Below are 18,175 nucleotides of genomic sequence, written 5' to 3'. Positions count from 1 at the left end.
TATTAGATAATCCCGTTGAGGATCTTTCATCATTACTGTCTCTTACCGCCAATGTTGAAAGCGTATATTCTCACATTGGTGTTCGCATATTCCATAATACAAATCGTATCGAGTCATTTCTTATTAGACATATAACATGTATTTATAGATTTAATACAAACAGCATTTTTAATAATATGGCTAACGTGTTAACTACTTGCGAGTAGTTTATTTAGTCTTGAATACTGTTGCAATTTTCTATCGAAAGTGCCGAACGTAACGTAAAGTCGGTATTCTATTCAGCTGTTGTGGGAGAGTCATGGCGTCTTACAGTAAACTGTCAGATCTTTTCCCCATTCAGAGCCAGCTAGACTATGCTTTAGAGGACGCGACGAATCAAGAAGAGAAGGCAAATCTCGTACATCAGTATTTACACAAAATAGACGAAAAGGACGATTTAATTATACCGGATTTTGAAGAAGGTAAGAGTGTAAATGAACTCAGTGGGTGTGATAATGTCATAGATTGATTCGTTGTTTAGATAAACGACTAACATTTTGGAATTACAAATGACTTCTTTCTGCTTTTTACTATATTGTTTTACTGAATCAACAGTGAGTGTTACACACTGTAGTGTTGGTTCTGCAAGGTTATAATAAGGTAAGGTAAATCCGTTCAGATTTCTATCTGCCTTGCCAGATTTTTTAAAGGCACCACCACCAAAATAAATGCTGAATCATTTGAAGCAACATATTTTATATGCCTCAGGAGAATTTATTTATTTGTTTAGTTTTTTCCATTTAATGAAAATTTTCATAATAAAAATTAGTTAAACACTAAATTCTATTGTTATTTTGCAGGGCTGGAATGGTTGAACACAGACGGGCCTCTGTCACTCAGGAAGGAACTGTCGGGCAAAGTGGTGGTGCTTGACTTCTTCACCTACTGCTGTATAAACTGCATGCACCTACTTCCTGATCTACACCAGTTGGAGCAAAGTTACACCATAGAAGGTATGAGTGATACACGTTTAGATAGAGACTGTATGTGGACCAGTAAAAGTGTAAAATTATACCATATTATATCATTAAGTAAACAAAAGCATTGTACAGAATGTAGCCATGCTCAGTAGGCAATCCAGATAAATGTTTCTTGACTGTGTTGATTAGAAATCCTATAGTAAATCATTCCCAGGGTTCACTGGGGCAGAAGTGAGATCCTGTTGAGCATGATAACAACTTCTAGTCCAGCAGCACATTCTCATTATCTCTTAACCATATTGGATAGGAGACTTTAAATATCCAGACAAACCATGTCGAGGTCAGAGAGTTTAACATAGATATACCATTATACTGGTCTGTGGCTTATTATAGCAGCTCTGCATCCAGTGTTATCAGCTCCAGCTGTCAGTAACCCATCGGTGGCCACTTCTGTGGGATCATCTGAGGCAACTGGCCAGGCAGCCGTCAGCCCACTCACCAGCACATCTCACACATACCTCATCTCTGGCACTTCTTTTGGTACATTCTGTTACCACTGCTCTGTTACAGAAGCAGAAAATGCCTCCCCACCCCTCTTCATTGTTAGGGTTTACTGTTGATTATATCACAGAAGAGTCCTTTAATTATTACACAGAAATGTAGTTTTTACTCTTGCCATTCAAGTCACGTACTCTCTTGGTTCTAGGAGGACATCATTAAAAAAAAAAAAAAATGTTCAGATTTGTTGTTGCCCAGCCAGTATTTTCAATGACACCACCACAAAAATGCAGATTTACTTTCTGCAACATATTTTATGTGTGTCAAGAGAATATATTTATATTTTTAATTGCATTTAAAGTTTTATTTGCATTTTTTTTTTTTTGCTAGAAATTGTATAGTAAATATAATTTACATTTGTTTTAAACATTGTTGACTTGTTTTATGCTTCTAGTACTATCACTACTTATTGTCTTTATTATTGTTTAGATTACACACAAACGCACATACACACTATAATTTTTTTGTTTTTGAAAGATTTTCACTAGCAAATATTATTAAAAATAATTCTTATAATAAAGTAATTATATATTATTTTAACAAAAATGGTAGTGACAACACCGCTCTAGTTTGATTGGGCAAAGAACAGTCTGACCTGAGCTCACTCATACTGAAACTGAAATCCTTGTTGTTGAGACCTGCATTATAATTTACACTCATACTTCACTTTCATACTTCTCATCATAAGCAGAAGTGTTGGTTCTCTCATGCGTTTACTCCCCTGAGGGGAAATCAGCTGGGGAGAATGGAGAAAAAGTATGGAAAAACATTGATCACATTTTGATTATGCCAAGTGTATTTCAAATGCATTTATAGGCAGAGGGGAAGCACGCTAAAAGCATACTGAAATGGGACACTGATCCCCTGTGCGTGTGCTTCCCATCTCCGCTGCTGAGCCCATGAATTTGAATCTTCTGATGAATGGCTGAAACCAGAATTTAAAAACCATTCTTCTTCTGCTTCAATCATCAGTGCCTGTGTCGCTTACCCCAGGGACACAGAATGGAGGAATGTCACTTTCAGTGACGAGGCGGAGAAGTTCTGCTGACATTTTTGTTAAATTAGACAAAGTCAAGCGAAGTGAATACAGACTGTAGCTCAGTGCAGGAGACTGGAACAAACAGAGAAACGCAGCGCATTGGTTATAATGGGATGCCTGGGGCTGCATGAGCTTTCAATCCCCTGTGTTTTCCTTGATTGGTCTTGACATTTTGCATGCAGTAGCCCATGTAAGGATGTGTACGTCTGGGATTCTTGTATTTTTATTTCTTTAAAGCGGGCCTATATTTTCTATACTTGTTTTGTAGCATTTAGTTTTTTGTATATTTATAATTCTAGTCAAGGATTCTTGCATGAAAACAGTGGATTCATTTACTTTAACCTGTTTTGACACCCCCTCCGAGCCTTAAGGCCCTAAATTTGCGTCCACACAAATGTGAGATAATGTCCTCTTTATTGTAAGCATATGCTCTCGTTGTCATTGGTTGCATTTAAATGATGGAGAGCTTTATGTCAGGTGGATTCTCTTGAGCTGTCAAATGTTTTTATCATTCATCAGCTGGAAAAAAATTCTGAAAGGGAATCCAACCATATTGTTTCTCTTCATTGTAGACTACCATATTCTTATAGAAATATAATTAATTTTGGTTCTAGTCCAGATACTACATAAAGGCTACGTTCACACTGCAGGCTGAAACGACCCAATTCCAATTTTTTTGCCCCTATGCGACCTGTATCTGATCTTTTCATGACAGTCTGAACGACACAGATCCGATCTTTTCAAATGTGACCCAGGCCACTTGGGTATGTGGTCCTGAATTCGATACGTATCCGATCTTTTGAAATGCGACCTCCGTCTGAACGGCCAGGCCACATGTATCCGACCCGTACGTCATTGATACGCTACAAACGTCATACGTCTGTGTTGAAGTAGGCGGGAACGAGAAGAAAAACTGATGAATTCTGTATTAGTGAAGCCACTCACATCAGTATCCCACCACTCCTGGCTGCGACTCCGCACCCACACGTTTCTCTGTACCGACGTTGCTAACACTGCTCCACAAAACGCCATGGCCAAAAACCTTGATCTCCTCCTTTTTAATTTTCTTCTTAAAAGGAGAAGATTGTAATTGTGCTGGCTCCGTTGGGAAAATAACTTTAATATTGCAAAAAGAGCTCCGCTGTTGACTACACTGTTGTTGACATCCATGTTTAACGTTAGCTACTTCCGCAAACAACGAGTGACGTCGTTGAGCGTTGAGTACTCTTCTGCGCATGCGGGTCACTTCTGGGTCATTTCTTGTTCATCTTTACCTCCTTCATTGTGGGCAGACAAATTACTTGTCAGTCAAAACGTTTCTGGTTCCATCTATTAGAGCAAAATGTTGAACAGCAAGTTTTTGCTAATTTACCTTTTAAGGCTTCTATGTAAATGACCTGTGTTATGAATGGCTAACTTCTTTGCATGTCTACTCGGTAACAAAACCCCTCCTGAATGGTTTTGTCAATGTTGGTATGATGGGTTCTGTTTAGAATCCGTTGGATTTTGGAGTTTCACAATGGTTACAGTATGTCAAGTTCATTGAAGTCTTTTATTGCAAGTAAAATGTTATTTTTCATGTCTTCTTTACAGACATTTTTGTCCATGACAGACTTTGCTGTTATTTCATTGAACGTTTTTAAAAAGGAAGGATCTGTGACTCATGAAGAGTATGGTTTAGTACTGTTGAAAACATTCAAGGCGCTGACACACGGACAAAAGATGGTTCTTTGGGATTTTCAGTTTTCAAGGACTTGGATAAAACATTTCAGAAGCATACACCAACGCAACATGCTTCCACGCATTGTTAGAAGAGATAAGAATGAACAGCTTTGTGTAACCTAAATGGATTTTTTTTTTTTTGTCCACAAATCTTAATTAGGCAAAAAATACATTTAAATAATTAAATTAAAACCACGTTCCTTTTATCATTCCCTTTTGTTTTAGGTTCAGACCTTGATAGATTAAACATTTATTATTTCATAAACGTTCCTTATAAAGGACCTTTTAGAATAACTTTGAAACCTAAATGTACCTTGAGGCATTTTAATAAAAGTTCTACAAAGGCCATCAGGTTTTGGTAGGTAAAAACTCAAATTTTTCATCCCCATTACAAATGGTGTTCAAAGAGACTATCAAGTGCGAGCTGATAAAGTAGTCCTTTTATTTGTTTTTATTTTAATGTCATCATTTGAGTTATAATTGGTCTTTTGGTAATCTTAGAAGTCTAAAACAAGAGAAGGTTATTTTAAGCTTGTCAAAGCCAGGTGGTAGTGTATGTGCAACAAACAATTTGGGATGCAGATTTAAGTCTGGCTACTTGTTTTCCAGTCCCGTACCACCTCTTCAGTGTCAAACCCTCTACATATCTTGCATTTCTCTTCTTTTTCATCTCTGCAGATGGTCTGGTTGTCATAGGTGTGCACTCTGCTAAATTCCCCAATGAGAAAGTCCTACAGAACGTACGCAGTGCAGTGTTGAGATACAACATCACCCATCCCGTAGTGAACGACAGCGATGCCAGTCTGTGGCAGGAGCTGGAAGTGTCCTGCTGGCCCACGCTAGTGGTGCTGGGACCCAGGGGAAATCTGCTTTTCTCCCTGGTGGGTGAAGGCCATCGAAAACAGCTCTTCCTTTTCACTGCGGCCGCCCTCAATCACTACAGAGAACAAGGGCTGCTCAAGGACCATGATGTGGGAATCAAACTGTATAGAGACTCCCTGCCCCCCTCCATCCTCTCTTTCCCTGGGAAAATAGCCATGGACCCCAGCAGCAAGCAGTTGGCTATTGCCGACACAGGACACCACAGGGTACTGGTGGTCTCCCATACTGGGCAGCTGCTGCACACAATAGGGGGTAAGACCTGTTAATATGTACTTAGGGATGTAACAATTAACTGTGAGCCAGTTGTAAATCGGTTAAAATATGTGACGATTCAAATAGAGTTGAGATGCAAAACAAATAGCGATTCAATTAGGGGTAGGAGTTTATATGAATGTATGTCTGAGGGGAAATTTTAATGTTTTAAAATTTCTCTTTAGTTTTTTATATTTAAATTCTATTTAAATTTGGTTATTTAGCAGATGCTTTTATCCAAAGCAACTTACAAATGAGGACAATAGATGCAATCAAATTTTAAATTACGATAAATTATGCTGGTTTTAATGTATTTTTCATCAAATATAAAATCATTACAAATGGCTATTTAAGTATTGTTCGTCTTTTAATATATAAATTGTTTATTTGCTGTGTAATTTAATTAAAAATTAGTCATTTGATTTAAGGTCACATTTATGTAATTTGATTATTAAACAAAATTGCTTGAATGAATACAGAAAATGTATATCTATTTTTTAATTATTATTATTACACCTAATTCGGAAAGCAAAACTGTGAGTGCATTTCTTTGCTGGGGAAAAAAAGCATGTTCTTTGTAGCTGTTTGGCTGTTACAACCTGAAATAAGGGGCAAGTTGAATCTGTCCTTGAAATGCAGTTCTGTTCCCTTAAATGCAGGATGGTTCCAAAGAATTAGGGTTGCCAACTGCCCTATATTTTAAGTATAGAAAGGCTGCTAATTTTCTTTTAGGTGAATGTTTTGAGCTATTTTGGTCTACATTTAAAAGTTTATCGTTGCCTTCATAGGTCCCTCAAGTGGGAGACGAGATGGAAATTTGTCTGAAGCACAGTTCAGCTCCCCACAAGGGGTGTTAATAAAGGGAGACACGGTCTTCGTGGCTGACACTGACAACCACCTTGTTAGAAAGGTAAATCCGCAGAATTAGGTCAAGCTTGTTCTCCTGCTGGCAACTCTAACCCAAATTCACTCTGATTGGTGCTTGAAAAACCGCTTGTCTCTGTCTTGTTTTTTCTTCTCAAGATCAACCTTTCAGAAGGAAAAGTCTCGACCTTAGCTGGCATTGGTGTTCAAGGCACAGATAAAGAAGGCGGAGCACCGGGACCACAACAGCCAATAAGCTCTCCCTGGGACATTGCCCTTGGCAACGCAGGTACTTTAAGTGGTCATCCGCCTCCAGTATACTTTGCTCCTTCCTTTAGAATTAGAACCACTCTGTCTTTTTTCCTACCTTGCTCATAAAATGTAATATCTTGTGAATCTGCGTTTCATTATTCTGCCGGGAGCGTTTTATACATCCCTTTTTCTGCCTCTCTCATCTTCGCTCTATCTGTCTTGTCCATCTTGGAATCTTTAATCAGGTTGTTCTCAGAAGTCTTCGCTCTGTAGATACCACACTCGCCTTTGTGCAAAAAGATCTTTGTTCTGCTAAAACTGCCTCTTGTTGTTTGGAAGTAGCCCTGGAGTAAATTGCCAGTCGGTCAGTTGCTAACCAGAGACACAGAGCTGAATGTTGTGGTGTTGCCTGAGTTAAACCCACAACACCAAAGTAAAAGAAGGTGATATGATCAGAAAGCACTCATGTGGCTGTGGTTTCTGATAAATGGTGCCTCTAACAAACTGTTTTTTCGAAGATTGCCTCTTTTTGTTTTGCAGTAATATCTTTATTCACAGCGGCCCTGGACCAGATGTCCCACAGGTCTGAGAAAATTAAATTTAACATGCTTCAAAAACATAATTAAAATTCCTACTTTATATTTTAAGGCATTATTAAATCACTCCACATTATTCAGTCATATCGTTCCATTAAACAGCTGAAGAAATGGATGTGGCCAGCATTAGCCAAGAGAGAGGTTTAAAGTGGTCTGTGTGGTCTGATTTAGTCAGCGTGTGTTTGGAGCACATTCATTGATGCTCCCCGCTGTGCATTAGGTCTGTTCCCTGAACAGACCATTGCTTTCTTGCAGTTCATCCTATGAAGAAAATAAAACATCGCTGTTTCCTGTTCCTTTATGCATCTGCTGTTTTGTCCCTGATGTCGTTTTACTTTTCCTCTTCCATTTCTTTTCCATTTCTTTTCTTCTTCCTTTCCATTTCTTTTTCATCCTTTGATGTGTTTAATGCAACAGTCTTTTTGAATGTTTGATTTAAAGTGGTGATAAAATCTGTATTTTCTGTTCTGAAATAAAAGCTTCCTCCAGGTTAAAAGTCCATTTATTAACTAAGCCACAGAAGCTGCTCATTCCAGATTGTTTGATTTCTGAAGTCAGAAAGGTCATCTACTTACACATTAACAATGCGTATTCGATGTTCAGAAATGATAAAAAAGGGTTAGGATATATAGCATTTTTCCTAAACACTCCAGTAGATGAAATTTGTTATTATTTTTGCAAGAATTAGGGGGGCGCCAGAGTTCACAGGGGGGCGCGGGAGCGGATATGCTTTGAGGTGAATAAAGATGCATAAAATGTTCCACTAATAATTTTGTATAAAAAATATTTTTTCAAAGTTAAAAAAAAAAATGCTTACAATGTCAAGATAAGGCAGTCAAAAATGATCTCTTATATAAAATAATTATTAAAATTTTGCGCGCATACCGTCACTTGCTCAATATGCTTGTTGTCATAGTAACGGCAAAAACAAAAGGAAAATGGCAGAGAAACGTAAATGCGGTGATTCTTCATCAGAGGCGAAGATGGTTTTATTGAAGGCCAAGATAAGTCTCGGCCAGAATGGTGCTCAATTGATGCTTTAATGCACAAGCTGGAGTACAGGGCTGGAAAAATGTCACAGGGGCATTTACAACACTTTCCACTGCTGCTTCAACATTCTGGGGGTACCGTGAGTGCATCTTTCCGCGCCGAGTTTGCCGTCACATGACTGCGCTACAGGAGGAAATAAAGTCCCGCTTTGCGGAATGCGGATGTTGACGCATTATCCAAGGAGTCGTGGGTTATGGTTCCCTCACATACAGGCTTGAAGATGTGGAATACCTTGGCTGTGAAGATGAGCTCGCTGAACTACAAACTGCAACAGACTGGAAGTCCACAGCGATTTTAGACTGGCTGTCACTGGCATTACACCTGACATTCCATCACTAGTGAAAGGCACAGAGGAAAGGCATGCAAGCCCAAGGTGGACATTAGCATTATGTGTTTATGCTGATGTTATGAGAAACAACTGCGTTTTACTAGTTGTGTAAAAATGAAAATAGGCTAAAAGGAAACATTTGAAGTTGAAAGGAACATTTCCTGTGTATTCATGTAATAAAATGTCATTAAAAATCATTAAATGTCAATTAAACTAAACTACATTTAGTTACTATATACAGTGTGTGTGTGCTTATGTGCATAGCAATAATATATATATATATACAGTGTTGGGAAGGTTACTTTGGAAATGTAATAGGTTACAGATTACAAGTTACCCTGTTTAAAATGTAATAGTAGTGTAACTTTTTCAATTACTTTATTAAAGTAATGTAACTAATTACTTTTGAGTACTTTTTGATTACTTTCTAAATTTGTGAAAATTAAAGAATAATAAATAAAAGCATATACATCAACTTAAATACAGTTATCTAATAAGCATGTGACGTATTCTGTGTAATAAACCCCTGAAATATTGGTGTTTTTTTGAAACTGCTGTCTCTGTATATGATGATAGTTTTCTCAAAATAAGTAAAATGCTCATTAAGTGACACAAAGCAGTTCTAGAAATTATGTTTATGTGCTCGTGTACTCCTATATTGTGGCAGCAGGGGTTGAAAACACTGCGAGCTTCAGTAGGCCTATGTGTAGTAAATCAAACCATGTCTTTGCCATTAATTTACAGGAGGGGCAGACTGGGAAAAAAATTCAGACTGGAAAATCCAAACTCACACAAACAAATTCATGGACAAAACTATTTTTTTGTATGGACCTGACATAAAAAAGGTTTAAATCTTTAATTTGGGGACATGCCAAATAATTAAAAGTTCTCTCCTGAACTGCACCTTTATTTCCATTTTCCTCTTCAGTCTCTTTATTTTGCTCTGTTATCCATCTCTCTCATGACTTTAATACTCAAGATTGAACAAAACTATACTTTACAATACAATACTCTACAATACTACAATTACTTTATAGAAAAATCCTAATACTGTACACGAGTCATGTTTTCCCTTACAAAAAATTACCATGCTTTTATTAGCCTATATAAAAGTAAAATAACCTTGTTTTTTTTGCAAATGGATTTGTATTTATTTTTAAATAAATACATTTGTAAAATAATTTTACATTTTTGGTTATCACAGTTAAACAATAGTAGGCTAACCATTTTCTCTGGATTTATAGTTAAATATTAAAATGTTAATTTTCGTAAGGGTTGTGTTGTTGTCTGTCGTAGCTCCCCCTAAACCTATAAAAAAAATCTGATTTTTTTTTCAGCTAAATTACTACTGTAACATTACAACAGATAATAATGATGTCCTTTATATAGTATTTTGAGTGATGACTGATGAGCAACGTGCTGCTGCTTGGTTAAATAAATAAAAAAACAAAGACAAAAAAGCATCTTTACAGATGAAACTGACCTGAAACCCTGAACAGTAGTTCTGCTTCTCTGCTCCAGCAGTTCTCGTTCTCTCGTTCTCTCTCTCTCTCTCTCTCTCTCTCTCTCTCTCTCTCTCTCTCTCTCTCTCTCTAGTACATTCGGCAGGCAATTATACAATAATGATATTAAATAGTGGGGCAAAATCGTCTGCCAGGCCACCGGGAATTGTCCCGGTTCTCCCGGTGTCCAGTCCGCGCCTGATTTCCACAGAAACGCAGAATGTGCAAGTCATATATTGCATTTTTGGGGCTTTATATTCACAGACACTAGTCGATGTCATGTTTTGATTCAAGTGTACTGACCTACTTTTGATTTAGTCATCCAAAATGTGGCATATTCCGTCCGCGTTAGGCATTCTGTTATTTATGACTGGATTCTACGAAGCAGACTGTGTTTCCGCATCCCGGAAATTATTAGGGCGGTATGTCTCAGAATAGTCAGTGCAATTTGGGAAATAAATCAGTTAAATCTGTATGTGGATGTGTGTAAATATTCAAATGTAATCCCCTTTGTAATCGTAAAAAATTTCATAAGTAACTGTAATTTAATTACTCATTTTTTCTTAGTAACTGTAACTAATTACAGTTACAATAATTTTGTAATTAAATTACGTAACGCCGTTACATGTAACTAGTTACTCCCCAACACTGTATATATATATATATATATATATATATATATATATACATGGGGGCAAGGAAAAAGGTTGGGAACCACTGTTTTATACCATAATGTTAATAGATAGTTTAAGGAAAATAATTATATATATATATATTGGGGATGTCACAATAGATACAAAATTATAGTTTGGTTATAGTTTTTTTTTAATTATTATTAAACAGTGGTTTACTGAACAGATTGTCTTGATCTTTAATAAAATCTGAATTTACGTAAGGATAAAAAAATCTATGTATGTTGTAATCTGTAGCTCTTTACTCACACATTACTATAATATTAATGTTACAAATAACAGATACAAAACTATTAAATTCAGTTTCTGTTTATTTTATATCATAATAAACACTCAAAAGACATGTGTACAAACTTGTAAATTGAATATTAGGCAGTTTTTGCATTAACTTCTAAATCTAATTATAAAGTTATGTTTCTACTTCAGCTTAAGTAAAATATAATGAATATACTGTATAAGCAAATAGAGGGCATACATTTAGCGTAACCGTGTCTTTCCACGGTTAAAACACTGAGATGCACACAAGATCTTTCAACATACTTTCAGATTTTTATTTCATGCTGTAACTAGTAGTAAACAATATTAAAGAGGAAGAGATGATTGCATTCTCACACACAGACTTTGTTTCTTATCGAAAGTAACGAAACACAAAGAGTATCAGAATTATTTATTGGTGGTTAAAAGGCTACAATGCTGTATCTGTTGTGTACACATGTAGGCCTACTTCTATGTACTGAACTGAAAGACATCTACTGAAAATTTGCTTTACGAATGCATTTACCATTACACCCCTTATATATGTGTGTATATACAAATACATAAGGGGTGTTACAGTACATGTATTCATACAGGCAGTTTTATAAATGTGTGTGTGACTTATTTTTAAGAAAACTGGATGCTCAAGTAGGAGGAGGTGCTAGGATCAAAATTGTTCTTGAAATTCATTTCTCTGTATATGACAAATTAGTACCTACTGTAATATTTGCCTTTTCTACTTCATCATTCATAATATTTCCTTAACCATCTGTCTGGTTTGTATTTCCCTTTTTTTCACTTGTTTTCCACCTTGAAGTTTAATTGTAATGTGGAAATACTGCAGCATGTTTTTGTCATTCATCAGATTTCATCTACTTTGGCTCGTCTGCCTTCCATCCGTCTCAGATCACTTTGAAAACCTGCGTGAGAAGAGTTCTGCTGCTTTCCTTTACATCTCAATCTTTTCCCCCCTCTCTCTGTCTCGCTCTTTCATGAATGCAAGTAGTTAGGCTCCAGCCCAACAATGAAATTGTCTCTGATAAGCGCAGTACCATTAGAGGTCTATTGTTAGACACAAGTACAGAGCACCTCATTTCTGATTCCTCAAAGAGAAATCGCAGCGCAAAGCTCTCAAGTATTAGTGCCCCTCCACATTGTACTTAAACTGATTTATAATGTAAATTCATCAGTTCAGATCACTCTGTGCTGGACATTTTTTCTGTTTGTTTGTTTGTTTGTTTTTTCCACAAAGGGTCTTTGAAAAAAGGTAAATGTTTACCAATGGAAAACATTAGTCAAACTAAATTTTCTAAAATACATTTTAGAAACAAAAATAAAATCTGCATTTATTTATTACATAATGTAATATTATAATATAAAAAATAAAATAATACATATCACATAATATTTAGATTAATTAATGTATGTATTTATTAGTACTGTAATCAACTTCAGGCTCATTTACTACATTTTAGGGTGAAATGTTGAGGTAAAAATAAACATGACCCCCCAAAAAAAATCCTTCTCGTAGCTTTGTAAAATTACAGTTGAACCACTGATGTCATATGGATTATTTAAATGATGTTCTTGCTACGTTTCTGAGCCTTGATTGTGTTAGGATCCTTGCTGTCTATGGAAGGGTCAGAGAGTTCTCGTAATTCATTAAAATACCTTAATCGTGTTCCAAAGATGAACAAATGTCTTAATGGTTTGGAACGACATGAGGGTGAGTATTTAATGACAGAATTTTAATTTTGGGGTGAACTATCCATTTAAGTCAAACTCCTACATCAGATAACATATGTTACTTTATATGAATATAATTTACAATGTGGAATGACCATGCATGCATTGGTGAGATCTAATAAAATGATCATTATGCAGCCCGAAAGGAAAAAAAGTGAAATGAAGGTTATGCAAGTTTACTCATTTAATGTGTACTTGACTAAGAATTAGTTATTATTTTTAGCAAGATAATCAACATCAGTATGTTGTAAACACGTAAGCTGATAGCGTGTATTTGTGTTTATACAGGTGGTGATGTATTGTGGATAGCCATGGCAGGAACGCATCAGATCTGGGCTCTCTTCCTGGAGGACGGGAAGCTTCCCAAAGGGAGGTGAACTCTTCTCCCTATGTTCTCATGTTAGTTCTGTACAGTCAAGGCAGCGTTCAAATAAAGAGGCCACGGGACTGCCCAAGTGATGTCATTTCTTTTTTTGCTCTTACATGCTATTAGATCCTAATTGCAGTTATTTTGTCACAATTCCGGCTTTTGTTTTGGAGTCAGCCAAATTAAGAGCACTAACTTTTCCATATAATTATTCTAATCAGACTTAATCATCTTTATCTAATGCCTTTTCCAGTGACAGCAAAAAAGGAACATGTGTGCGCTTTGCGGGCAGTGGGAATGAGGAGAACAGAAATAATGCATACCCTCATAAAGCGGGTCTGGCCCAGCCGTCAGGCCTGGCTCTTGCCCTGACTGAGCCCTGGGAGTGTCTCTTTATCGCTGACAGTGAGAGCAGCACCATTCGTAGCCTGTCACTGAAGGATGGAGCAGTCAAACATGTGGTGGGGGGAGAAAGAGATCCTCTGGTAAGCCCTACCTGCCATGTTTACAGGTTTGAACAGTTTTAACAGTTTGATCAAACACACCTGAACCAGCTAATCAAGGTCTTGCTGGGTATCCACCTTATTCCTAAACTCAGAATAAGCCTATGGGTGAGACTTCTGGTTCATTAGCAGCTATAGGAAAATTATGAGAAAAATAACGACATGCAGTAAACGGTAAAACTGTTTGCATTCCAAACCAGTGTTCATAATTAAGATAATAAACACCTATTTGCAGTATCAAGCAGCAAAACGAGTGGTTTTCTACTGCTAAAAATAGCTGGAAGCAAATGAGATTGGAAGCAAGTCCCATATAATTTACAAATATTCACGCCCATGCAAATTGGAGCAAAACTCTGCAGGACACTGGCCCTCCAGGACCGAGTCTGGTGACCCCGGTTTAACATGTTAAAGATCAGTGTTTTATATGATCATGCTTTATAAGGGAAGGAGTGTGTTGTTGCCCAGTTCACAAAAAATCACCACATGGAGAGATTAGAATTTTTACAGAGTCATAAATTATCACATGCCACATTTGCATGCAGTGAAAAGCACTTTTTTTGTACAAGTTTGTTTGGCATTACAAGATCCCAAAGCTTACTATAATACAAGGGGACATTTAATAAATGAAGTCGTGGAGCAATTTCTTTTTTTTTTATCACTTAATGAACCTAGCCGATTCGAGTGAGAAACTATTTTTCTCCATTCCTTGGAGCAGTCGAAACATTTTTCAGATCCGCTAGATTTCCTTTGAGTAGACTGTTTTCTTCTGGCAGATAATGAGAATGGATTGGCTTTCACCATATTTGGTCACTGGGATTAATGAGACTTTTTTTCTTCTTCCCTTGTGATGTCCAGTGACTTATTTTTGTACAATCGCTGCAGTGCTGTGATTGAGTAAATATACAGAAAAGGCTCATTTATACATTCTCAAACTTTGCACCAAAGAGTAACGTAGTTCGCATGGGTAAGTGGTCAAGAAATTATGAATGGTCTTTAAAGATTGTTTTCTCTTTGCATGAGCAGAACCTTTTTGCATTTGGAGACGTTGATGGAAAAGGCATAGATGCAAAACTGCAGCATCCATTAGGAGTGTCCTGGGATGAGGGCAGCAGCCTCCTCTATGTAGCAGATTCATACAATCACAAGGTAAGCCTTTCTGCACCATACACACAACAATGCAATGAAATACTATTGAGTGACTTATTTTAAAGCTAAAATAAAAACTTTCAACACTATGTATTTACTATACATTTGTCTATGTATGTATGTGATTTTTATATCCAATATATATTTTGACACTGAAGCAGCATTTAAAAACAGACTGGATAAAATCAGACCAAGAGAAATATTTTTAAAGAAAGCTTAATATACTTTTTTTTGTACCCCTATTTTATTACCATATTTCATATTTTTTTACTTGCATTTTTTTTCTTACACTTATTTACTGATTTTTCTTTCATCTCAGGCCATCAAAGATGTAGTTAAGTTTTTTCTTTTTCCATTACAACAGATTTGAAAAAATTTAGAATTACATCACTTGCTCACAAATTGATCATCTGCAGTAAATGGGTGCCATCAGAATGACACTCTATAATACTGCTTTCTCCAGTAGAAAAGTTGTCTCGTCTGAATCATTAGAGAATTATGCACAGATAAAGAACCAAAAATTGTTCTAAACAAATATTTAAGTGGATTTTAAAGTGTGAGGACAACAGGGGATGGACCTTTTTCACTGGATGAAGCATTATTATAGAATATGGACTCATAGTTTGGCCAGAAGCTATAATTATTACTTCACAAAACATTAACTGATGGACTGGAGTGATGTGGAACATTATTGTGATGGTTTTTAATCAGCTGTTTGAACACTAATTCTGATGGCACCCATTCACTGCAGATGATCCATTGGTGAGGAATTGATGGAATGCTAAATTTCTCCAAATCTTTTCCGATAAATTAACAAGCTCTAAATCTTGGATGGCCTGAGGGTGAATCAATTAAAATTTTTGGGTGAACTATTCCTGTCCTAAGTTTTTAAATGGGTAAGCACTAGCAATGGTCAGTGACTCCATGGTCATAAAGGAGCTTCTTCTCTGTTGCAGATCAAAGTGGTGGATCCGAAGACTAAGCAGTGCAGGGTGCTTGCAGGCACAGGGAAGGCTGGGAACGTACTTGGCCCGAGCTTTCTGGAGTCCAGCTTCAATGAACCCGGAGGCTTGTGTCTCGGTGAAGGAGGAAAGCTGCTGTATGTGGCAGACACTAACAACCATTGCATCAAAGTCCTGGACCTGGAGACCAAAACGGTCTCTTTGGTGAGTCCCCACATGTGGGTTGTCAATTGTCATTCTTAACGATTGGCTTATTGTTTGCTCTTTTTTTTTTTTTTGCACCAGTTTCCCATTGTTGTTATGCAAGAGGTCGATGCTGTCCTCACAACTGCCACTAGCAGCACACCTGCGGTCAGAAAGCTTCCTAAACTTCCAAAATCAGCCCCAGTCCTTACAATGCCATCGATCACAGTTTCTTCAGGGCAGTCAGTCACTCTTTTTCTGAAATTGGCACTACCGACTGGGACCAAGCTGACCGAAGAAGCGCCTAGTTTCTGGAGCTTATCTGCAGAAGGTACGAAATCAAATGTATCCAATAAAAGCATATTCACTAGCTCTCAATGCCAATTATGTAAAACGTGTTTATTTACATGCGGTTTTTCACATCTTGTACACTATTCCTCTGGGGCTCCTCTGTGGGGTAAACTATAGTTTTCAGTTTTTTTCGGATTGCTGTGTTCACACATTTTCAGCAGGCTTCAGGGACCAGCTGGCCATACTGGGAGATGATCCAAGGATAAATAAACAATTCCTCTATGCATCCCAACACACGGTCATCCCTTCATTCTATCTTACCCTTCCTATTTCACTCTCTTTTTTTAGCTTCATCATTTCTGCCTCACCCTCCGTCCGTCTGCTGCAACATTTGTCTTTTCTGTTGTCACTTCTCTCAGTTATTCTGCACAAAAATGTCAATCCCGCCCGAAAGCACGTCTTCCATGATTGATAATCAGCCCAGTCACCAGAGACGACTTCTGCTCATCAGACTGATTGTTTGTCTACGCTCTGTACCAGAACATTTTATTTTACCATCCAATAAACATAACCCTAATTAGTTTACGAAGGTGGTCGTAGTTGAAGTGACAAAAAGTCATGAGGGGCTACTTATTACATAATTAGAACAAAGACACCCATTAGGACCAGAAAAGCCTGTGGCTGTGGGTGTTAAATTCTCAGAAACGGCAACTACAAGTTCTGTTTGACTTTCATTGATTGACTGACTGTAATTATTCACCAAATTATTACCGTGAGTGCTTGTTTGTGGGTGGCTTCACGTGTGTAGTTACTAGTGTAAATGTTTTGTTTGTTACAGTATATGTAAATACAGGTGTGAGATTGAATTCCTGTAATTTGGCCCCCTGGAAAATTATCGTTATATGTAAATGGTTATATTAGCAAGCAGGGTGAGAAATTAATGGAGACTTGGGGAAAGTGCCATCATGTGACTTCAATTTTTATGATTTTATATTCACTATCGTTCAAAAGTTTGTGGTCAGTACGTTTTTTGTTTTGTTTTGGAAAAATATGTAACTTGTTCAGTAAGGATGGATTAAATTGATCAAGATATGTTTATTGTTGCAAAAGATTTCTATTTCAGATAAATGTCTTACAGTTTCCACAAAAATATTAAGCAGCACAACATTTCGAACACTGATAATATGAAATGCTACTTGATCACCAAATCGTTATATTAGAATGAATTCAGAATTTATTATATATTTTATTATATATTCTAAAATATAGTCAAATAGAAAAAGTTGTTGTTGTAATATTGCTGTATTATTATTGTAATATTTTTTAATGTCATTTAATTATAATGTATTTGATTTTATATCATTAAAATTGTAGACTAGTGTAGTTGCATAAACAGATTTTATTTAATGAGAACGAAAATGTATTTGCATAATTCTCTTATAATAATTTTGCATAATTTGCATAATTTTATATGATTAGATAGCTAAATATCAATCATGGTGTTATTTATCTAATTGAAAGACAGTTTGATTGTACTTTTAATAATAACATTTTGATACAGAATTTTTTTTAGCTTTCAAAAGATAAATCAACTGATACAATGTATAATGCCGCCATACAATGTATATTTTGTGCTCTGTGCTTATGTTTTACATAGGTCAGCCCCGTAGGTCTTTGCTCACGTCCTCTCTGGTTCGGTCTCACTGGGGATCATTTGATTGGACACTGTCCTAATTCTATCTGGCACTTGTCTTAGTAGCCTGCCCTTGATTCAAGGCCAGTGACACACCTGGTACACACTGCATTGCAGAACCATTAACAAAAGGCATTGCCTTCAGCGATAACGCACATGATTCCCTACTGAAATTGTATTTGTATGTATGCATATTGAAAGTCCCCATTAACTGCCAGAGAAATATTTCATTGTGTTGGCAGATGTAGATGTGTGTTGTTTTACACCCAGACACATGGTGCTTCAGGAACCAGTGCCTTCCAGACAAACATCAGCCAGAAATATCAAACGTTA

The 18,175-nt window shown here is 36.7% G+C and overlaps 1 protein-coding gene across 1 annotated transcript; it reads left to right on the top strand.

The window, feature by feature from the left end:
- The first annotated feature begins 298 nt into the window (after positions 1–298).
- LOC132122337 (NHL repeat-containing protein 2-like) lies at positions 299–17,135 on the top strand. The gene is made up of 10 exons (XM_059532482.1): positions 299–461; positions 840–992; positions 4,957–5,412; positions 6,201–6,322; positions 6,436–6,565; positions 12,986–13,070; positions 13,318–13,549; positions 14,591–14,713; positions 15,670–15,879; positions 15,961–17,135. Exons 1-10 carry the CDS (start codon positions 299–301, stop codon positions 16,324–16,326), a joined length of 2,040 nt encoding a protein of 679 aa, XP_059388465.1. The 3' UTR covers positions 16,327–17,135.
- The last annotated feature ends 1,040 nt before the right edge of the window (positions 17,136–18,175 follow it).

This window comes from Carassius carassius, chromosome 40 (assembly GCF_963082965.1).
Source record: "Carassius carassius chromosome 40, fCarCar2.1, whole genome shotgun sequence".
Taxonomy (NCBI): domain Eukaryota; kingdom Metazoa; phylum Chordata; class Actinopteri; order Cypriniformes; family Cyprinidae; genus Carassius; species Carassius carassius.
This window is presented reverse-complemented; position numbering and strand designations above follow the sequence as displayed.

What these genes read in the sequence shown, in the direction of transcription:
- LOC132122337 (XM_059532482.1), top strand. Translation starts at nt 299, where the DNA reads ATGGCGTCTTACAGTAAACTGTCAGATCTTTTCCCCATTCAGAGCCAG. An exon ending in TATACCGGATTTTGAAGAAG is followed by an intron (nt 462 to 839) that starts GTAAGAGTGTAA and finishes GTTATTTTGCAG; the next exon opens with GGCTGGAATGGTTGAACACA. An exon ending in GGGGAGAAAGAGATCCTCTG is followed by an intron (nt 13,550 to 14,590) that starts GTAAGCCCTACC and finishes TTGCATGAGCAG; the next exon opens with AACCTTTTTGCATTTGGAGA.